This window comes from Leptinotarsa decemlineata, unplaced genomic scaffold (genome assembly GCF_025532065.1).
Source record: "Leptinotarsa decemlineata unplaced genomic scaffold, Ldec_3_MD MMD2_tig00026358_RagTag_RagTag, whole genome shotgun sequence".
Classification (NCBI taxonomy): Eukaryota; Metazoa; Arthropoda; class Insecta; order Coleoptera; family Chrysomelidae; genus Leptinotarsa; species Leptinotarsa decemlineata.
Window position 1 is genome coordinate 8,001,227 of NW_027412703.1, and position 24,333 is coordinate 8,025,559.

At 32.4% G+C, this 24,333-nt stretch overlaps 2 protein-coding genes and 1 long non-coding RNA gene across 4 annotated transcripts in view; 2 read left to right on the top strand and 1 right to left on the bottom strand.

Annotated features, from left to right (window-relative positions):
• The window catches only part of LOC111511704 (L-xylulose reductase), a 27,240-nt gene extending 20,892 nt beyond the window's left edge, over positions 1-6,348 (top strand). The window contains exon 5 of the mRNA XM_074184626.1: positions 6,182-6,348. Within this exon, the coding sequence (XP_074040727.1) occupies positions 6,182-6,293 (112 nt within the window). The 3' untranslated portion in view covers positions 6,294-6,348. The remainder of the gene's footprint in view (positions 1-6,181) is intronic.
• LOC141486512 (uncharacterized) lies at positions 5,729-7,398 on the bottom strand. Its single transcript, XR_012467898.1, has 2 exons — positions 7,111-7,398; positions 5,729-7,019 (listed from the first exon to the last, which is right to left on the bottom strand). It is a non-coding gene; the product is annotated as an uncharacterized lncRNA (long non-coding RNA).
• Positions 7,399-12,075: 4,677 nt separating this feature from the next.
• Positions 12,076-18,419, top strand: LOC111511701 (large ribosomal subunit protein eL38). 2 transcript variants are annotated; one of them, XM_074184764.1, is made up of 5 exons: positions 12,076-12,193; positions 12,400-12,431; positions 13,638-13,698; positions 16,511-16,633; positions 18,343-18,419. In XM_074184764.1, exons 2-5 carry the CDS (start codon positions 12,429-12,431, stop codon positions 18,366-18,368), a joined length of 213 nt encoding a protein of 70 aa, XP_074040865.1. In that variant the 5' UTR covers positions 12,076-12,193; positions 12,400-12,428; the 3' UTR covers positions 18,369-18,419. The 2 variants fall into 2 exon arrangements, with proteins under 2 accessions (XP_074040865.1, XP_074040866.1); XM_074184765.1 differs by having other exon boundaries at positions 12,183-12,296.
• The last annotated feature ends 5,914 nt before the right edge of the window (positions 18,420-24,333 follow it).

The window sequence follows — 24,333 nt, forward strand, 5'->3', positions numbered from 1 at the left end:
GATGAAAACCATCACCCTTGTCAACAACTCCAATCTCCCTACCGAAACTAAGAAAGCTCTCATCCCCCGAGAAAAATCCTCACGTGCCCTCCGCATATACGGTCTCCCAAAAATACACAAACCCAATGTTCCTCTTCGCCCCATTGGCAGTGCTTTCGGTTCTCCAACACAAAACCTTGCTAACCTTGCAAACACTCTTCAAGCCCTTGCAGAACAGTTTTCGTCATACGTACGAAGTTCATTTCACTTCATTGAAATCCTCAAAAACCTCAACATCCAACAGGGTGACATCGTTGTAAGTTTCGACGTATTGTCTTTATTCACTAATATTCCCATATCAGACACATTGAACATACTCGAAACAAAATACAAAATTTCCAAAAGCACCCTCAACCTCATCAGTCACTGTATGTCCAGAACATACTTCCTCTTCCAAGATACTTTCTACAAACAAGTGAAGGGCGCCCCCATAGGTTAGGTTAGGTTAGGTTAGAATATTCCTTGGGAATATTCTTAGAATATCTTGAAATATTCTTAGAATAGGTAAGGTATATTCTATTAAGTATATTCCAGGAATAGAACCCGAGGAATATTCATAAAACATTCGGGATATTCATAGTTTATTGTAGGAATATAAAATAGGGAATCACCAAAGAATATTCTTCAAATATATTTTATGAATATCCTAGGAATATTTGGAATATTCCAAGAATGTGACGAGTATATGATATTAGAATTGGAATAAAAATCAAATAGATATTTTTCTCATAGGTATCTTATGAACATTTACAACTTTTTATGACTTGGAGAGCAACTTGCATTCCCTTGTTGAAAAGTACTCATTACGTTTTTCAGTTTCTTGGCGCACCTTCTTGTATCAGGTACCACTCCGTTTCCTTTTGAGCATATTGATACTATCTTAAAAAAGAGTGATATAAATTATGAAAACAAATGATACAAAAAAATGTGTCATTCACTTACTTTTCTCTACTGAAGATACACAATAAACTGAAATCACTCTAGTTTAAACATGTACTTAGTCAAACCAACAAATCCCACACACCAACTCTCCTCGGGCGTGAAATGAGGTATCTACCTATTGTTAGGTTAAACATCATGACATACTTTTCTTAAAGACTGAATATGTAACTCTACTGTTTGAAGATGCAAAAGCTTTGCTGCAAATTCGGCAGACTCAAACTATAAATGGTACACTAAACATGATAGAATTAAACTTTGATAATAACACCAATACACCATGCATTACACACGCGAACCTGCCATGTCAACCGCCATGTAAAATCAAATGTCGATTTCAATTGACCAATGAAAAACGTCTAATAGTTCACTTCCCCATTTCTCTGTTGCCAGAATTTGTCGCTTTGTAATTGAATAATTTCAATTACAAAAAGACAAATAGGATGAGAATAAATCGATTCATTGATGAAATTGATTCATTTATTGGCCCATTCGAATTTTTTTGTCGTTTCCAACAGTTGCAGTTGGAGCAATTCGTCAGAATCCTCGCGTTAAGTTCAAAAAGTTCAAAAATATTGAATTATTTGAATACGTTATCATACGCTAATTTAAAATTTATGCAATACATATAATACAATATTCCAAAATATACTGTGGGGATATATTCTAAGAATATACCATATGGTATATTCGATCGACAATATTCTTAGAATATTCACGGGAGAATAATCCATTTATAGACATTCTATGCACATTCTTTCGGGAATAATCCTGCCATATTCATTCAAACATATTCTATGAATATTCTAAAGGCATGTATATATTCCAAGAATATTCTATGAATATTTGGAATATATACTTTCGTTTTATGACATAGAGGGAATATTCCATGTATATCTGGTGATGTGTGGGCACAACAAACCACAAGAGCTAGCCCAACTCAAATCAGCTCTCCTTCAAAATGGATTCAAAGACCATCAAATTATTGACAGATTCATCCGTGGTCAACAAAGTTCTTCGTCCAGTCCCAAAGATCCAAAAGACAATAACGTTCCCCACAAAGCTTTCCTTCCCTACAGCAAAGGTATAACCGACAAAATTGTCCGAATTCTCAAAAAACAGGACATAAAAACAATATTCACCGCCAACAATTAAATTTCCGCATTCCTCCGTTCTCCCAAAGACAAAATTGTCAATGAATCCCAAGGTATATATGGAATTCCATGCTCCGATTGCGATAGAACATGTGTAGGCCAGACCAGCAGACGTGTGACAAATAGAGTATACAAACATCAACTTGCTGTCTGAAACATCATCAAGAGACAGGACACAACATCGACTTTGCGAACACTAAGACCATCACCAGAGCGAAAACACTACAAGCTTGGATAATTCGCGAGGCCATCGAAATTGAAAAGCGACCTTTCTGCTTGAACACACGTAAATTTCCCGATGCTCACCCACCACCAAGACGTTCGGTGATGGTAATCACCCGTAGCCTTGCCCCCACCTTTTCACTTCAGTAACTTCCTTCGATATAAACACCACCGAACACCCATCGACACCCCAGTTCAATCTAAGTAGTAGGCAGATTGAGACCTTAGAGATAACTCGTGACGAGACCTGGGAAGTAGGCAGATTGAGGCCCCGGCGTCAAGGCACATCAAATTCTTGAAAATGACTCCTGAATGGGAGCCGAAACGTTGAACACAAAACTCCAGACGCGGTTCAATCTGAACTCAAGGGCAACATACTGCTGACCGCAAAAACCAATCTGAAGAGTAATATGAATTCAGCAGAGTTATTCCGTTTCTGAAATGTCTTGTATTTTTGAACCCAATAATCGATCACAAATATTAACGGTTTTTTCTATGTGAGATTTAAAAATCATTTTGGAATCAATTATTACTCCTCAATCGCGTACTTCATTTACAGTTTTTATTATATGTTTTTCTATTTGGTAATGAAAATCAATGAGATTCCTATTTCTGGTAAAAGTTATTCAAGGCATTCGTTTTGATTCCGTTATAGGCTACTATTATCACATATTTCTGCAAATTCCTCAAGGTCATTTTGCAATCCCTAACAGTCCCGAGTGACTACTCTGTGGTATACCTGATGTAACCACAAAAGGTCCCGACTGGTAACCGTTAACGTTCACAACTTGATGCCTTCCTATTAGTATATGACAATATCCTGATGCTAATGCTGATCAATGCTGATCTCCGGCTATTTTTAATAATCACGTTATGAGTTATTTTTATCGAATGCCTTGCTGAGTGTTTTCATGAGTATTCCCGAGTATGTTTTTTTATTTTTTTTTGTTCTTCCATAGATTTCAAATATCTCAAAACCTGTTTCAGGCTTTGGAATTATGAACTAGTAACATTTACCTAGAAATATGATCAAGCACTTTTAACATACATCTTTATTATCAAGCACTTTCAAACATATATGACATACAGTCATGAGAATATGAAAATTTGCGTAACATAGATAAAAATTAAAAAATTTAAGAATATAGGTGAAAAAGAGAAAACTATATTATACGTATTTATACATTGAAAAACTCCATAGTGTTCAACTCCAAATCCATAGTGTTCCAAACAAATTCGTCAAACAATTAGCCCGTAAACAGAATCTTATAGTCGATGGAAATCTTCTCCCGATTTTCTAAAATATTTTCTGTTATCTCTCACAGATAGGTGAGAAATGTCAGGTCTATTAATGTACAAAATATTTAATAATCGTGTCGATTGTCCAAAGTTGATAACAAAAATTTCATTGAATAAACCTCGTATTGAGACTTGCTAAACAATGACCTCTTTACTAGCCGATTCAGAAAAACAAATACAGATAAAAACTCTTTTTTATGCAGAATTGTCAGATCCTTCAATAGTTATTGCAATGATATGGAAAAACTAAGACCTTTCCTTAGATTTTAATACTATGTGAAATCTACTTTTATTTATAATTAGTTACCGGTTTTTCGTATATTGTTTATTTAATTTTTTCTCGTATTCATTACTAGTGTAATCTACTCTTAAGAATAATAACAATAATAATAATAGCTTTCATATGTTTTTACTCACTATCTTTCATATGTAAAATGAGGATATTTTTTGGATTTATTCTGTATGTATCCCTAGTCGTGCAATAAATAAACAAATAAATAAACAATGGGAACCTCGGACTGAGATTGAATGTGGGATTATGGGTCTTTTGTTGTATAATTAGTTTAGGTCTATAGATGAGCAGCAGTCACATCTTTCTTAGACCCACTCTGCTGATATACTAAGTTAACAGCGAAGAGTATTCGTGCATGGTTAACAATTTACAGCACGAATTGAAGCATGTTATCGGTCGGTAAATTTTTTGGAATAGTCAAATCTCCGTTTTTGAGGATAAAAACGGTCTTCTCTCCTCAACAAGCCAAGCCGGATTATTCTGCTCCCCATCCAGACAAAAATTATAAATTCTGACCTTGCGGCGGTCAATTCTTGTTTGTCCAAAAGAGCTCTTCGAAATTCTTCGGTAATTATTAGTTCACAAAGTTCATTTTGTTCAGGTTGTAGAAATTCTCTACAGAAAGTTTGGAACAGCGCTAGGGCTCGAATGGATATCTAGGTTGGAATGCTCATAAATATCCTTCCAGAAGTATTTCACCCGATCAGAAACAGAAGGATTATTTACAATACGTGGATTAGACTCTTAAAATAAGCAAAAATGATTCTCGGGAAATTTGATATTCAAAAGTACTTCTCGTTCGCATCACTAGTGACTTTTCATTGCTGATTGCTGGTCAGCAACACTTTCTGTCGCAAAGTGACGGGCACGTTTCAAGTCAGCTGTGAAAGGTCCGTCCATTGTTTGAATATTCATCGTTCAAGATTTCGAACCAAAGAGGCGGCAATCCGTCTTTCGAGCTGGTAAAGTGCATCCTCCTGATACATTCGGGAGGACCAATGACTGTTCCCACACCCTGAGATGATCATTAGGTCTGAGAATCGTGTACCCTAAGCAGACGCAATGAGTCATGAGCCGGCATGACTGTGAGATTCAACAGTAGAGATTCAGCTAAGAACTCCACAATCAATTATTTTTTTTAATACATGTAGATAATTGAACAAAGTTTCGCCAAATCAATTGAAGTTTTTTTTTTCAAAAAATGTGATTCTTCAAATTGTCATAACTTTTTTAATTATGAGAATAATATTATCTTGTGATAGAAGAACACATATAACATTAATGTTGAATACATTAAAATGGTTATCAGTAAAAAATTACTTTCGTTATTTAGCATTAATATTTATTTTTAAAATTAAAACTGGTGATGTTCCTGTATATCTACGTGACAAATTAAAGTATAACTTTGAATATCATGAATACAATACAAGAAATCGCAATAACTTTCATATACGTCAGACTAGTAATGTCAATTCAAATAATACAGTTTTCATTAAAGGAGTTCAAGCATTCAACGAACTACCGGAGGATATTAAGAATGTTACCTCTCTAAATATATTTAAAAGAAAATTAAAAGTGCACCTTTTAGACCTACAAAGTGTTTAGTATAGGAACCTGCTAATACAGTTTTTTTCTTCTTTTTATTTTATTTATTGTGCTGTTTTTATTTATATGTTTCAATGTACATGATTTTAAATTTTAAATTTTAATTGTGACATTTAAATTTTTAAATTAGATTAAGACTAATATTGTAACTGCATTAGCTTGTGCTAAATAAACGATACATATCGCACTAGTATTTCTAAAATGCCACAACTCAAAAATCGGTATATTTGAGTTGAGACTATGAAAAAATTGGTAAATATTTCTGTATCAAGTTGAATTAACTGTATCAAATTGTATTAACATCCAAACTGTATCAACTTGATATAGTTCAGATGATACTGTATCAACTTGATACAGTTTATATGATCGATAAAGAAATATTTATCGATTTTTTTCATATTGATTTTTGAGTTGTGTCCCTTTAGAAATACTAGTGCGATATATAATTATGAACCGACTGAAATAAGTTGACCTGAGCACAACCAATTCAAATACCGCATCCAAATTGACAAAAGTTTGGGATTACCGCGCACATGTGCACAGAAAAACAGATGAAACTTCTGAAAACCTTTTTTTGTGAGCAGTTGCACTTTTATCATATGTATTGACTGATATTAAACTTTTTTTATAGGTTTGGTGAGGTTCATGAAGTAGTGGATGCAGTGGTTTATCTGCTGAGTGATAAAGCGGGAATGATAACTGGAACGTGTTTACCTATTGATGGAGGATATGTTTCTTCTTAACAATGTATAAATTATGAAAAATATTTTGCTGAAATAATAGAACATTTGGTAGTCATATTTGATTTTTATTTTATTAGAATCGCCATATTGAATCATATATAGGTACAAATATTGCTAAACTACGTAAAGGTGCTTACCCTTTGAGGACTCAATTAACTCGATATTAGCGAGAATCATTCGGATAGATATCAGACATTGCAACATTGGGTTAGAAATAATTTTGAATGAATTACAAAATCAAGCAAAGTGAAAGCAGAAGTCTCAAATGCAGATTCGTTCGTTTATTACTTCCGTAACAAGACAACGTGTCAACATCAGTTATAACTGATAACCTAACCTATAGGTTAGGTAGAAGCTTCGTCTGGGGGCCCAGCGGTCTTGCACGTGACAATTCTGCTACCATTAGTTTTTTCAATCTCTTCTTGAAAAAAACGCCTCATTTTTTACTGGTTGCCTTCTTCTCGGAGGGCTTTTGAATACAAATAATACAAATCGACAAAACCACTAAACACATGTTCATATCTTGTTATCGGACTGATCTTGTTATCCGTCGAAATCCAGCCTGGTTAATGGTGTCCTCTCGATACGTCTTTCACTTCAATTTATTCGACTCAACTTTGTTTCCGAATACACCTCTCTTTTGGACACCACTCCGATCACGATATCCACGTGCCATCTTTGAGGTCCGTCGTTATCGGCACAGTCGCGATCAGACAGGAAGTTAGCCTGAAAAATATTTCAAAAAACGTCGAATGATGCTCATGCACTTCAAATTTTTGAGGGCTGTTGATGCGACTGGTATTTTATGTACTCTTACCACAGAACACCCTAACTACATTACTTTCGAATGAAATCATCTCAGTTGACAATTTTGTTACGCTTTTTGGAAGTGGTACATTTTCAGAGGCATGTTTAGGTGAGTTCTTAAATTCGAGTGAATAATTCCGATGGATTGCTTTCCATGCGTTCCACTAAGCGCTCACAATGATCACGCTCACGACCGCAGTTTTTCCCGATCCACTAGCTTGTGAGCGTTGCTGTCGTAAACTCAAGTGGAATAAATTATGGAACGTTTTGGGCGTTCATGTGAACATTACAAATGGTGAGGTTGAAAAAATGAAGTAGAAGTTTTAATAAGGTTACGTAAAACTCAACAATAAGTTTCAATAATTGCAAGATAACTTTATTTATATTCAAAAAGGAATATGAATTATTGAACAAAATGAGTTTGAATGTAATCAAAATGTCACTTCAACGAAATGAATGAAAACACTTTTGTATAATTACCACTAGTTGATTTTATTTATACGACCGGTTTCGGGTTTGACCCCATGATCAAGTTGTATACTTGCGTGGCAGTAGTGCTCCAGAAACTTGTTCATCTAGTTCAGATGAAGAGTGGAATGCAACTTTACAAAATTATAATCGTGAAAACCGAAAACTTGGCCACGTATTATTGATTACGATAATGTATTTAATCGTTATTCAGATTAAGAATTCAAAATTCATTTCAGGTACATGATTTTCTTTCATATATTACACTGTAAATTTTGAAAATGTCATGTCTAATTGCACACTTTGATTATTCTCTAAATTTATGCTACTCTTGAATTTACTTGATTATGTGTAAGTAATTATTTCTTTGATTACTTATGAAGTGGAATAATGGAATAAGTCAAAAAAAATAGAAATGAATTACGAATGATAGATATCATTTATGTCATATTTGAAAAATTGCGACGAAATATTCTTAACGTCCACCTCGACCCAACGATTATGGACATACAGGATTGCTTACTTACATATATCGCCACGTTAAACAAGCGCCGAGCAGATGTGACGTAACACTGGTGACACTTTTAGTAGCTGCCATAAGACTGTGTTATTTTAACATTTTTTGAGGATTATTTTCGGACAGTATTACATTGTTTTTGTTCATTTTGATACAATTTTAACTTAACTATACCAATTAGGTTTCTGAAACATTGAGTTTGTTATTGTGAAAGTTGTATTTTTTTGTGCTTTTCGACATTTTTCTAACTGGTGTAACGAGTAGACGCCATATAAGACTTTGTTATTTTCTTTCGTTTTGAGGTTTGTTTTTTGCCATTGTGGAACTTTTTTTGTTTTTTGAACATTTTTAAATCAAATTTAGGTAAAAATTGGAAATATTCACATTTTTGTAAATAATAGCAATAATTGTCTAACCATCAAATAACCTTGTAATTTTTAGTTAGAATGCCTGGTCGTATTTGTACAGTGTCAACTTGCAAAAGCAATCAGTTGACTTTAAAAAAAAGTGGTGTTACTGATGTAATATTTCACTCTTTTCCTATTGCTAAGGATATGGTTTCCATAACTTTGCAAAAAGAATGGATTCGTCGCTGCAAAAGAGGGGATAAATTTACTCTCAAAAATGGATTTTCTCAAATCAGAAGCCGTGGTCCAAATGAAATTGAAATTAACGCAGACACGATTTTAGAGCAGACAATAGGATCAAATTGCAGTAGCTCAATTTCATCTAGTAGTTTGATATTTCTACTAACATTCCTTCAACTTCAAATACAAATATTTCAGAAATAACAGAGGACTCTTTAGAATATATTGCTGAATACTTTGCTAAAAAGCATTAAAATGATCTACCTGATTTGGGCGATTATACTTATAAAATAAAAGCAGAAGATCATAATTATGATATACCTTCTTGGGTCCAGCAACTTTCATTGGGAGGTCTTATTAAACCCAGAGATAATTGGTTAGAAAAAATCAAATAGTGAAACAAGCTTTTCGAAAAATATCATTTAAATGGATTTAGAAAAGGGCCAGAAGTTGGAAAAACTCTTCCAAAAAGAATTGCAAAAATTATTTTTGAATTTTGCAAACTGAGAACAATTATCCGAATGAAATATAATAACTTAAAGGCCGGCGAAAATAGGTCAAAAAAAAATTTAAACAATTCTGATAATAGAAAAAAATCGAAAATGAAATAAAGTAATACATTAGTCCTTATAAATTTATTTTTCTACATTCATCCAAAAAAAATTATATCAAATATACATATTTAGTGGATAAAGTAGTTCCTTTTTGCTCTAATGTAGTATTATAATATATTAAATTGTAGATTTATCAATTTCATCATTTATGACACAAAGTTTAAGTTAAATTATTCTATCTAAATTTCTCATTTCATTAATAAAAAATAAAAACCGTATCATGTATTTTCTGTCAGATAAATAAAAAAAGTTGTTACACCTATAAACAATTTATATATTTTTGATTATCAAGCGTTTATTATAAAAGATGGAACAAAAAGTTATGAAAATTTTTTTTAGATAATACTAACATCTAAAACAAAGTTCATAACAAAATTTTTGGGGGAGTTACAGTTTTCACGAAAATAATAAAAAATTGATGAAACCTCTTACTTTTAAAAAAGGCAAAACAGCTCGCCCTGTCATCCACAAAAGAAAAAATGTACTTAGTATTAATCCATATATATTAAGTATTTAATCCTATATAAAAGTAATATTCTAATAAGGGATTTGAAAATTTGTTTATTTCAATTTAAAAGTGCAGTACCGAATCAATCCAGAGTCACCACTGTTACGTCACAAGATTACGTGACGTGTCTAACAAAATTGTAAAAGTAAACAATCATGTATGTCCATAATCGTTGACCTCGATCCACCTCTTCAGATGGGTCGTTGTGAGCTTGCCGTGAGCGAAAGTAATGACGTTATTAGTGACGTTTTCGAGGCAACCACAAAGACTGCGGTCAATACGTGCAACGGTTATAGGAGCATTTTGATCGTTGCGAGCGCTTAGTGGAACGCACGGTTTGACCAACGTTTTCTATGGGCCAATGAATGAACGGATTATTTGGTAGACTACTTTTCAGGACGAAATTTTTAAATGAGCTTATCATAATGAAAAACAGACTTTTATGTTTGCTAAAATTACAGTAAATTAATCGAAACAAAAATTATTTGCATATTTGAGATCATTATTTGAATGTTTTTTCCATGAGTTTGACGTTCGACTGAATAAAATCTAGATATTGATCTATGGTCCTTCCATATAGATTCAAGATTCAACGAATCTAAACTTATATGAATCACAAAAAACAAATGAAAGTGCCAATCAACTTTACTTCTATAAGATATCGTTCGAGTATGCTGATAAGATATCCGCAAAGGGCATTTTTTCGACATCATAGATGGATGTTAAGTTGATATATTTCAGCGAACACCCACAACCTATTGGGCATGATTGAAAATATCAGTGGATGTTACCTGAAAGGGTCTTAGTTATGAAATGATTTAGTTTCAGGGTAAATTTGTCACAGTTTGAAATACCGCGACAACATTAAAATTATTTTAATTACCTCGAGAATCCCCCGTAAATATATTGACTCCCGATACTTTGATCGATACGTATGATTCCTACGAATGTTTATCGAATAACAACATAACACCCACGATTGAATTAGTGTTTGTCTATTGGTCGCTAGAAAATCTACGTTTATTCGATTTATTAATTCGTACCAAGTTTTTGGGATTTCAACGTAAATTTTCATATTAAACAGTTATGTCACGTTACGTATGGTATTGATCAGTGTGAAAAACTGTTACCCTGAAGGGAATTTGGAAAGCACCAAAGTTAAAGATCTAAATTAAATCTGGGTAAGAAATAATGCTTTTTTATGGAAAATTCGGTGTCGAACCACTGCCATTTTATTTCAGTTAAACAAAAACAAAGCTCAATGCCCCGGCATAAACTATATATTTACTGGTATTCATTGATTTTGAGAGATCCCTCTTTCCATGAAAAGAGGTAATGTAGTTTTTTTTATATTTCTAATTTTTGGGTGATAAATACACGAATTGTTTCCCATTCAAATTTGTAGAGTTCTGGGTTCTGGTGTGAAATTCTAGCATTGGGTCATAGATTTTCCAAGCCATCTGAATCTAGAATTTTATACAATCACTGAGCCGTGAAAAAGGCTACCAAAATTCAGCAAATAATCACTACATCCCTCAGTTATTTTAATGGTGATCATTTCACGAAAATTACCTGTTGGTTCCTCGAGATCTGGAAGTCCTCTGGCTTGGGCTGCTTGCGAGCCAGTGGCGCCCTCTTTTTTTATAATAAAACCTACCCCCAAACTCTACGACTGAAGCCGTGCATCCCCTTTGTACGCGTGTACTTGAGCATCGACAGGTGAAGTGATTTGTTTTATGTTTTTCTTATTTTTTTTGTTTTCATCCGTTTGAGATAATTTTAGTTCGAACACGCGTTACATATTCAAGAAATACTTCACTACACAGTTTCACAAAAACACAACACGTATTTCGCTATACATCAGCTCATCAGGCGACTCTATACAGTGTATAGACACCTCAACCAGTGTAGACACCTTTTCTTTAACGAATGTTAGGAGTACAAACTGAATGAGAAAAAGTGTTTTTGTTCAATTTTCTATTCATAAAAAAGTAATTGTTTCAGAAATACATTTTCTTTCGTTAAATTCAATGTTTATATGAACGAAATTGTTTTGAGAGGGCTATTTCTTACATTTTGTGTTTGAAAGTAACATCTTTTACATGATCTACAAATCTTTGTAGTTAATTTATTTTGAAATGAATTGCTTTCTTCATTCTTTTGGTAATTTTCTATATTTTTTTGAAATGAGATGGAAAAGTAGAAACCCCAAAACCTTTATTTCCCAAAAATAATCATTTGCTAAAAACATACCCCTTTCAATTTACAATATGGTTGCAGTAGGAGAGAGGCTTCGGATCACAGAAGTTGTGGCCAAATAGAGAAAATTGTGAAGAAGATGAGGTAATCTTGTCATTATTTCTTCTTTAAAGTAACAGTGCCGAGTGTTGTTCTGTTTGGTAATGAAAATTTTTTATTTTTAAGAAATCTTTAACCATCCTCTGTTTTTTTCATATTTTTGTAACTAATTTAGTATTTTTGATCATTCTTTCATAGGTTCAGGTAATATTCGACTTTATTTTCTGCATTTTTCACCTGTAAACATGATATTTTGAAAACAATTTTATTTTTACTAATTTAAAATCTGGTGTTTTTCTCCTTACAGAGTTAGACGAGAAACAGAAATATAGCAAAATGGTGAGTATTTTTTATTTCGATATTAACATTAGTTTTATCTTGGAGTGTTGTCATTTTACCCTGGAAATAACTGCTTGGTTAGGAGCAATTTCTTGAATGATATCAGAGAAGAACAGGCACAACTTATTTTATAGCTAATTGATACACCCAAACTGCTATTTTTTACTTTTCATTTAAGAAAGATGTCACAACGTAAATCAATGGGAGCGTTCATACACAACACTTATATTTTATAGTGTGGGCGCTTTCATCGAAAGTAACAGATATAAATGTCGTTTTTTTATATACTAGTATACCTAACCCGCGGATTTTCATAACTACATTTTTTTCTATTACTTGGAAGCTGCCTTTTAAATCTCTGGAAAACACTTCACCTCATGGGTTCATTGGTTCAACAATCTTGTTCCCTCTACTAGGCTGTACAGGTCCCTTGCACATATATATCATATTTTTCTAGACATAAGTTGGAACCTCTGACGTAAAGTACATCTATTGAAAACACTACCAGGACATAAATGCTTTTTAGACGAGTGTTTCGCTAACCAATACACGAGGTATTTTAGCCATCAGTTGATGATGCTAATTTGGTTAGCAAAATACGTGTAACGAAAGCATTTTTGTTTTGGTGAAAAATAGTTTTCGCTAGAATAAATTGGGTGGTTCATAAATTGTGTCCTGTGATCTACTGCCTTACATTCACATAATATATGAGGATCTATGTCTGTCTCTAATTATCTAGGAACTATTTTGTGTATGAAGGTTACCTGAAAATTGTATTGAAGTTAGAGACTATATTATAAATAACACCTTTGAATAATTTAAAAACAATCCTAGATATTGTAACTAAATTTTGCACTAATGCTATTGTTATAATGAAAAAATACACAATAACACAGTATGTAATCCGGGTTCGGTAGATTGGGTAGGTTATTGAAGGAAGGTGACTTTGAAAAGGTGATAGTAATGATCATATCATTGAAACCAGTTGCTCCTTAGACCTCTGTTGTGTGAATTTGAGGGGGTTAGAAAAGTCAGAATTCCAAGCAGTTGGATGCTCTCAATTTGCAACTATTTCATTTCCTTATATAAAATAGTAACATCTAGTTTTCCTACAAATCGAAACTTCATAAACACTATCAAGATAATAAAATTCTCAATTTTCAGAGGTTAATACCATTTATAATCTGCAATTCTACTTTATTTCAGCCCCGAGAACTCACAGAAATCAAAGAATTTCTCTTGACAGCCCGAAGGAAAGATGCCAAATGTAAGTATAATTTGAAATGGTTGTTTATGATTTAATAATAGTAATAACTTTATTGACCAACAGTTACAGGACAATATAAAATTTTATTCACAATATTTAACCATAAACGAAAAATAAAATTAACATAAAAGCAAAACTAATTCTAATTACCTACTTCAAGTACACGTTAGCAATTCTAATAATCTTATGGGTAAATTTTCGTTATCTGGACACCCGGCGATTTTGAAAAAATTTTTGACTGTACTTACGTATTTTGATGCGTAGATTACGAATCCGAAAGAAAAAAGCGGCGCTCTCCCTTATTTAAAAAGTTATGGCCCTTCAAAGTTCAGAAAAGGGCAACTTTTCAGCCTTCTTTTTCACTAAATAAACTATTTAAAAACACAAGCATTTATTCACTAGGTCACCTTTACACCTTATTCCTCCTTCTTTAACACTTTTCACTTCAATAATCAACATTTTTCTTATAAAAATATTAAAAAATGTACGGAGCTGCTTTTTGGGTACATATCACTGTATTTTACGTTTTTAAGGTTAATGATATGGTTGGTACGACTGATGCAGTCCATATTCCTGAAGTAAAGTTTTTCATAAGAAAAATGTTGATTATTGAAGTGAAAAGTGTTAAAGAAGGAGGAATAAGGTGTAAAGGTGACCTAGTGAATAAATGCTTGTGTTTTTAAATAGTTTTTTTTAGTGAAAAACAAGGCTGAAAAGTTGCCCTTTTCTGAACTTTGAAGGGCCGTAACTTTTTAAATAAGGGAGAGCGCCGCTTTTTTCTTTCGGATTCGTAATCTACGCATCAAAATACGTAAGTACAGTCAAAAATTTTTTCAAAATCGCCGGGTGTCCACATAACGAAAATTTACCATCTTATGAAGGTTAGTGAAGAATAAATCACCATGGGCACAAAAGCTATTGAAATTTGTGCCCATAACATACATTGGGGAATTGAGCATAATGTTATTTCTTGCTCTGAGAGGTCCAAAAATGGATTGAGATCGTGAAGCTGGCCGTGGTAGATTGAAGTTAATTTGTTCAAGAATTTCAGGACAGTCAACTCCTCTCATTCACTAACGTGAATAAAAATATGAGCGACGCACATTTTCTGCGATGCTCTAAACTAATAAGTTCCAAACGTTCATATCTGACATCATTACTGATACCTCTCTCAGGGTAAGAACCATCTATTCTGAAAATTAGAAATTTACAAAACTTTCTTTGAACTCTTTCAATGACTATGTTATGAATCTCATAGAATGGACTCCAGACGATAACTTGCATATTCTATCTTCGAACGTACTTAGGTGAAATACAAGTTTCTGCAATTTCTATCAATGAAACCATAAGCTCTGAGAGATTCTGAAACTTTTTGTGAAATCTGTCTACCAAATGTTAATTTATGATCGAATAATATCCCTAGGTCTTTGATCTCATTACATCTAAGCAGATCTGAATCCTGTTTTACATACGAGAATGTATAAACCTCTTTTTTTCAACTATATCTCATTACTTTACATTTCTCCACATTGAGTTTCAATTTATTATTGCTACATTTTTATGATTTAAATTCATAAGAATGATTCTCTGTTATCATTGACTAGTTTAATTTGGAAACACACATAGCATCTAATACAATTTACTTGAGATAAACAGTCATTGGTTTGGATTTAGTCTCTCAAGTCAGTTCTAATGAAGGTAATTAGGTATTAGTGATTTGGTTGATGTCTCTAAGAGTTTGAAAATGACTTTATGTTGATTTGGGAGTCGAATCAATTTTTTTTTATTAACATAGAAGGCCATTTTAGTATTTTCTAAAAAATATAACCTAGCCGTTGATGAAGACTCCTGAACAAAACTTTAAACTCAATTTACTTTGTACTGAAGAAGTATATTCTGATATGAAAGCCAGACAAAATATATAGAGTAAGTTTGATTTTCAAAAGTGTATTTGACTGAAAATTCCACCACTCCCACATACCACCTCAGTTGTGATTATCCGAAATAAATAAATATATTGCGCATCTAGAATGAAAAAGGCGCAACTCCAAAAAGTGATGTATTCAGAAAGTCCCGGTTAAAGCTTTATACTTTCTTTAACGCATAGTAGTAACTTATAGAGATTCTGGACCCATAATATAATCAGAGTACCAGTAGAATAACTCACTTTATTTTGTTAAAGATTATATGATAGATGAAATACTTAAAACATATTTATTTACCCAAAGCAACACACTTTTCTGAAAAACAATTTAAAGGTGTAAGGGAAATGATTATTGAATTCAACAGTCTGCTCAAGTACCGCTCAACTCGATAGCAACAAACATTTTACTTACCATTTTATCGTTTGAACCACACATTCAATCGCTGCATTCCAAGAATCTTCCGATTAGCCAATAGTAACGTTGATCTTGAGATGTTTAACATTTCCTTGTATCATTTTTAAACTCAATTACGGAATACTGTACCATAATGTTTTAGTGTATAGTTTATGGTAGTATATTTTTTATTGTCGCTCTTTGTTCTTTATCGTTTTATTCTTTGAAGTTTACCTTTTTTTTTAACTTTGAATTTAACCCTTTTAAGCTATTCATAGTTGGAATTTGTAATTCAGAAGCTTATCTGATTTTATTTTAATTATAATTCAACATTGAATTTAACATTAAATGGGATTATCAATAAATGAATAAACCCGAAGGGTAGATAATTTTTGCTGAATGTTATTGAATTTGGAGTGTTCATAAATGTATTGTGATGAATATTATCATCATATGTTTGCACCATAATCTTATATGTGTATTATTTATTTCAGCTGTAAAAATAAAGAAAAATTCAGACAACACCAAGTTCAAAGTTCGTTGCTCTAGGTTTTTGTACACACTTGTGATCACAGATAAAGAAAAGGCTGAGAAGTTGAAACAGTCTCTGCCACCAGGTAAGTACTTCAAAATGTTTCATATACAACAAAAATCCAAAACTCTTCATTAATGCATCATGGCCATATATTGAAGTATGGCTAAGTTAGGATTTGAAAATTAGTTAAGATTATTTCATGATCACATCAACTTCTAGGCCGAACATGTGTTTGAGATCTCATTATTTTCATTCAAATGGATATAGGTTTGAAAATGTTTCAATTCTTGTGATATGAAATAAAATCAAATAAGTTATAACGATGAGATTGGAGCCTTTGGTGTGAAAGTTGAATAACTTTTTTCGAGATCAATTGCCCTAACACCAAACTGATATTTTTGCACTCGACGCGCGTTTCGCCAACAAATTTAGCATCCTCAGGAGAAGAAAATTGATGTCTAGTCTGGTTAATCCTTATATACTAAAATTTGTTACCTGAGGTTGTATACCTGAAGTCCAATATGGAATTTCTCAGTAATTAACTACCTGCAAGTTCTTAGTAATTATTCTCTCTCAAGTTATGTAAGCATATCATTTTGTTTGAAGTAATGCCTGGTGGATAAGGGTTAGCTCTGCTATCTTTTTATCAAGTTAGCAAAGCTACACTAGTATCATTCTTGATAAAACTGATCTGCCATACCAATATTTGTTGAATAATTATAGTAACTCATTGAATATCAACCAATACCAAAGACCTATTCATTTGGAATTTATTGCATTGTTCGTGTCATCTTGCTACATAATGCAAAGAGAATTTGGCTTTCAACAGCAAAATGTTTAAATATTGTCAAAATACATACTTTTTAGGACTATACATTGTTGAAAGTCTCTGTTGGAATACTCATATTGAGATGTTGAAAAAAATCGGACCAATTTTAGAAATATTATTTAGGGTTAGAAATTTCATTCGATTAAAATATTTCAAATGTATAATATATTTCTGTTTGGTATATTCAAATCTACAGTATTTAATTTCAATTTGGGGTGCAGATAATTTAGCAATAATAAAGCCTCTCAAGAGACTGGAAAATAAAATAAAAAAATGTATATTCAAATTACCATATCTTGAACCTACCTCAAATTTATATATACCATGTGATCTTTTAGATATTCAGATATTTTATCAATTGAAAATTTGTTGTTTCATGCATTCTGTTAGAAAAAATCACAAACATTTGAATTTCAATCAAAATTCAAATCGTTATTGAAAAAAGTTTCTGCTTTCTTCCTCTAATTAAAATTCTGATCTCTATATCACATTTTTTGTTTTTAATACCATTTTAATTCAATTATGTATATATTTATATATGCATATACATTTAATTGATATATTAGTATTGTAATAATTTATTTAATCATTATTTCCAAGGTTATCCCTGTTATAAACATTCTTGTCTCTTGGGATCAATAAAGATTACCATTATTATTCTTGCAGCATAAGCTGCAACACATAAAATGCAATAGTTTCAAAAAAAATTTGTTTTTAAGTATTTTTCCTGATATGAAATGAGTTATGACGAATATTGCTAACAAAACTACCAACATTTGAGTATTATTAAGAAATCAACAATTTGACTGCTCTAACCTGATATCAAGCAGAGCTAAAAGAGTTGGGCATGACAATTATTTAACTTTCACATTTTATTGAATTTACTGCAAGAGGCCTTGCTAACTTTATAATTCTTGACTATTCTTCATTTGTTTAAAGTTTTATTTTTTTTTTCTTTTCAGGCCTACAGGTGAAAGAAGTCAAGTGAAGAACATGGAATTATAATATTCTGACTTCTAATAAAATGTTAGGTTAATAATAGTTTTTTTTGTATTTTAAGACACCTTCTATAAATTATCCTGAAAACCTTCTTTGTGGAGAGATTGTTGAAAAAAACCTTTTTGTCTCTCAACTAAATTGAAGAAAAATTGAATATTAAAGGAAATGTGTGGATCTTTACAGATTATTTTCTACAGATACAAATTGAAGAAAAATTATCAGAAACAACTCCTTCCCCCCTCTATTGAATTATACAGAAATCACTTCCTCTGTTTATGTATCAAACAATGTATAGAAACTGAAACATTAATTGGACATGCCTGTACAACAATGAACTGAAAATTCATTTTGTTTTTTTGGGTTTATAACCTTCCACAATCTGAAAAATTGAAGCTAAATCAATAGCGAATCTACTGAAGTGTGTTTTTTTTTATTATTCATTCAAGTAGGACAACCCTAATTTACAAAAAATAAAGTAGTTAACATACTTATTTTACACTAAATATAACTTATAATAAATGTAAGTATAAAGATATATAATAAATTTGAGTATAAATATACATAATATATACATATCTATAAAGTTAAATACAGTACAGAATAATGGTGGAATTTTTTCTTTCAATTATAATACAAAATCAAATTTTGTTTGAATTCTGGTATACTTCTTAACTCTTTAACATATTGTGGTAAACTATTATACTGAATGAATCGTTTAAAAAATTAACTTTTTACACTATATTAGGTACTCTGCCTGTTTACATATAAATGATTCTGGCCTCTAGTATTGTATGTGTGGATTTGGTTTACAGTTATAATAACTTACCCATTTAAGTTGGAGTCAGTTCATGTATCATTTTATAGATATAGATCATAGTTAAGTACGTCAGTCTTAGTGTTGTATATTGCTTTTTCCACAAACTGCTCCGGATATGCGTTTTGATCCAAAACTTTTTTTTCCTCTTTCATATTATGAACTGATTTGCAAACTGTCATACCTTTTCGACACTAGCATGGTGATTAGACTCATAGTGGAGATATCTGTTTGTATTGAGTTTTCTTTCGATACAGTAATATGGAGATTATTGTAATCAAGTTCCATTTGAAAGAACCACTTACCTACTATCGAACTGGAGTGGAAACACTTGTTTTGAAATGGCGGTCAGCATGGTTGGACAGTTTGGATATTCAAACTTTGATTTGTTTTAAATATATATCACCATTGGAGAGACCTCTGTTCCATCACAATGACAATCAAGTGGTTCGTGTTGCTGTTGTACAAATGCCTAATGGAAATGAATTCAAATGAGATATTTTCAAAGTCTGCTTTTCTTATTTAGACATCTTCAAGATAATATAACTTATTGACCGTATTCACACATTCAATCACTTGAATCTGTCCAATAAACGGTTTATAGAATATATTATATTCAAACTAGATAATGTCTACCCCAGACAGGGAATAGATAATAATATATTGTTGCAGTGTTTTCATTTTCTATCTCTTGAAGGCAGAAGAACTTATTATTCTTGCATACTCATATACAAACTGGTGAACAATCTTGTCAACTCAGCAAAACTACTGTCTTGACTAGAGTTTCATGTGCCAAGAATCAGTGAACAATGAACAACTGAACAATGTTTTTACCTACCAACACCGAGAACCAATATATTATTTAAATCTCCGTTATTCACAATGTGCTATGAATTTAATCAACTGTGACAGAAAGTATATATTGATTCAACACCAATGAATATATTAAAACAATATATAAAAACCATTATGTTTGTGAAGCAACAAAAACTCATTTAAAATTTGTTGTTTTTTTCAATGAAGATGTAATTGTTACCATATATTTTTTTATATTCAACACTTTTATCCCAGAACTTATGTATTACTTGTACTGTATATTACTTTCTGTAAAATATTCCATAAATGTATTATTACATACTTTATACATACATATACTTTATGATATGTATATATTCAACACTTTAAAGTTTACAAAAAGCAATACCAGAGCGCTATACAAAATGCCAAAAGAATTTCATATGATAATTTCATTAATGAATCAAGTAATAAATCCAAGGACGATTAGAAGTTAACTATGAGCGAAATTTAAACAAAAAACTTTCAGCCTCGAACAGCATTTCCACTGATGAATACAACATCTTTTTCACAAATATAGCTGAACAAACTGTAAAATATCTACCCTCCTGTAACATTAATGCTCTAACTTATCTTTTTACACTCCCCAAACCTAGTACTTCTACATTCCTTAGTCCAGTTACTGAGGTTGAAGTTGAACAAGCAATAATTAAATTGAAAAACTCTGCTTGCTTGGACATATACAACTTAAACAGTAGAATGATTAAAGAAACCCTACACCTTGTATCTGGTCCAGTGGCATTTGACAGTGTAAATAATGAGCTCCTACTAGGTAAATTGGAATATTACAGTATACGTGGCACAGCTAATGAAAACCTACTTATGTGGGGGAAAACAAGTACATCTGGAAATTCTACCACATGTAGATCCATTTTGCACGGTGTACCACAAGGGTCCATACTGGGACCAACTCTTTTTTGTGGTATATATTAATGATATTTTTAATTTCTTACTTCCAAGCTTATCTTTTTGCCATGCAGATGATGTATCAACGGTAGAAGCTGACTCAAATGTTCTGTAACAGATAATGATGATGAAAGTTGGTTTACTTCAAATTATCTCAAACTAAACAGGGATAAGTAGGTGCGTAGTTGGCGTAATTTGAACATTTTCCTTGTTTTGAATAAACCTTGTAAATATAATTGTTTGGACAATAACAACTGTCTGTTGAATTTATGTTTTATACTGAGACTTTATTATAAGAAAAATGTTTTATATTCAACAATTCATTTACATGCATCAGGACTTACAGAAGATATTCACAATTTGTAGATCTCTAATATTTCATCTACCATCGAGAGAATTTATTCTTGGAAAAAATGTTTGGGCCTTTCTCTCATTTAATTTGTTCATATTCACGAATCATTCTGTATACAATGTGTCAATTATAAAACTTACAATGGGATATATCTCACGAACGAAAGGTGATATCGAAAAATGCTTGAAACCGTTTCTAGGATAGTAAAGGGGAACTGAAGTGACAGGAAAGAAACCTCACCCCCTAGGCCCCACCCACCAAAACTGAAAGGGTTTAAATTGCAAACCTCTACTTGTGATACATCATTGAAAATACTATAAAAAATGCTATCCAATGGTATAAATAATAATTATACAGGGTGAAGCAATAATTGTGAAATTTTGGCTAAAATGGAATATTTAATGAGGTTTTGTTCTACTACAAATTTATTGAAAATGTCAATTAAGTAAATGTTCAAAGTGGGTTCCGTTTCCGTTGTTTTGTAAACAATAATACAGCCTATTGTCAAAGTCTGCACGAACTTTAATATCAGCCGGCTTACTATGACTTTTTGTAATGCTACCTCCGGACTATTATTTTAAATGATAAGTGTCCGTCGATACTTTTTTTGTTAAATAAAAACTTCATTTGCCGTTTTTGCAAAACAAGTTGGAAAGATCTGTTTTTTTTTTAGGTTCTGTCAGAGTCAATAATTTTCGGTTTGTTTTAGACTTTTAAATGTCATTAGTTTTCATCATTAGTACGATCTGTACTGTCATTCAGCTGTAGTCGCAATGGTTTACAGCAGGGATGGCTAACTTCTTTTGCCCAAAGGGCCACTTCAATACTATCACTAAAATCGGGGGCCGCACAAAAAATTTAAGGCAAATTTAGGCTATATAAATATATAAACAAATACTTTAGAACAATTTTTGATATTGCATTTTATAAAAAGTATAAGAGAATCTATAAGTGATTCTCTTATACTTAGCATTAAACCTTAACTTTACTAGTTAAAACATTAAAGGTCGTAACAATATACAATTTGTATTTGTATATAAAAATTGTATTTTTATGTTTTTGTTAAAAAATATCTAATACTTTTCAAAGTCGTTCAGTTGGCCATCCCTGGTTTACAGAGTATACCTGAGCGCGTGGAGATAATTTTCATATTTGCCTCCCAGAACCAGTGTTATTTAAAAACAGCTCAAATATTTCATGAAAGGCATCCGGACAAAAATGTAAGTCACGTGTACGTGTACAAAAAAATGAAAATTTTTGAAATCGACAACAAAACGGCTCAAGTTGTCCAAGAAGCTCGATTGTTTCTGAACAACAAACCGGCATGTCTAATAACAAGTCGAGCATCACGAGGAGTCGTGGGTCGGAAGACACATTTTGGGAGTCGCTATATCTCCTTCAAACGTTCTAGAAATGTAGCGATATCTCCAAATCCATCGAAACTGACCTTCCAGTCCTATACGCAAAGTGGGGTGGAAAATGTTGAATTTACATTTAGTTATGAGTTGGCCCCGGGAACATCGGTGTCGGGACGGATGGAGAAACGGTTAACAGTCAGCATTCCTGGATTCCTGCCTGACACACTGTCCGCGTCGAAAAGGCGAACAGTGGCGCCTCATCTTCCTCATCTTAAGCATTCCCGCATGGCATAGACGGTTGTATCTGAACGGAACTTTGAAAGTGTCGCAGGAGGTATACCCATTCTAGTATTATCGGTGGACTCAGTGTTGAGTGTATTTGGGGATTATCATTGAAAGAGGGATCCCGTTGAGGATTATTGATACCACTGGATTGGATCATTATAAATATAGACACCAGGAAAATCCTCGTTATGGGCCTACAGTCCTACAGGGGGCCATTTCGGAAACAGTAAAAGCTAGCTTTTTCGAAAAGTGACGCAACTGCTTAGTTGACCTCAGAAACCGATTAAATTAGGTGTTACTCATCAACCTAGCACAAATTGAAAAAAGTAAAGAATCTTTAAGACAGGTCTGTGGATTTTGCTTGAATCTTTTTGCGAAACGAAACTAAAAAGTGAGCTGAATAACCAACGTTCTCTTGAATATTTTCCGGTAAGAACGATATTTCAAAATACAAAAATGATTGATATACTAACATAAAATGCGGGCTTTTAATAGAAAATCAATCAAAACTAGTAACATCGTTAAAATCGTTCCACAAAAAACTACCGCTGAATGTCCTAGAGGATATATGATTAATTCAGCCACTGGATATTTTTGAAGCGCTCTATTTTTATTCCAATTTTTGCACTATGACGTCAAGGGCCTATTGCTTATTTTGAAGAAATATGAACCAAAACTTAATTCTCAAAAACATTCTTTATATGTATTCATGTAGATCGACATGTAGGTTATCGCGTATGAAATTTCATTTTCTTTTGACGTATATCAAATAAAGTTAGCTATTCACAATTGAGTCGGAGATTTTCAAGTGAATTTTTGGATTAAAACGAAAAAGAAATATTTTCCGAAAAATCTACCATCTGAAGAAAGCTAAGTATAGAAATTCAATTTTTTACCAATTAATTGGACTCTTTCAGTGGAATGTTTGCGGGTTAGATTAGCGTTTTTTCATTTTTATTTATGTTTATACACCCGTCTCGAAAATATTTTACAGTTTCAAATGTTTAGTTTGTTGTTGGTGAAAGGCATAGAAGTTGGAAGTGTTTTGCGTGTTCCACGATTTTATGCTATCGAAAAAAAAGGATTAAAGAATTTGCATCAAATTTTGTGTAAAAACTGGAATCAAGTGCTCGAAACACTAAGAATGTTGACAGTGGCATACAGTAATTGTACTCTGTCAGAAAAATGTTCACAAGTGGTACAAGCTATTCACAGAAGACTGAGAAGATGTGAATGATGACGCTCGCTCTGGACGTCCAAGCACATCAACAACCGATGAAAATGTTGAGAAAGTGAAGAAAATTGTTATGGAGAGTCATCGAATCACTACTGGTGAAGTTGTTGAAGATTTCGGCATATCGGTTGACTCATGCCTTGCAATTTT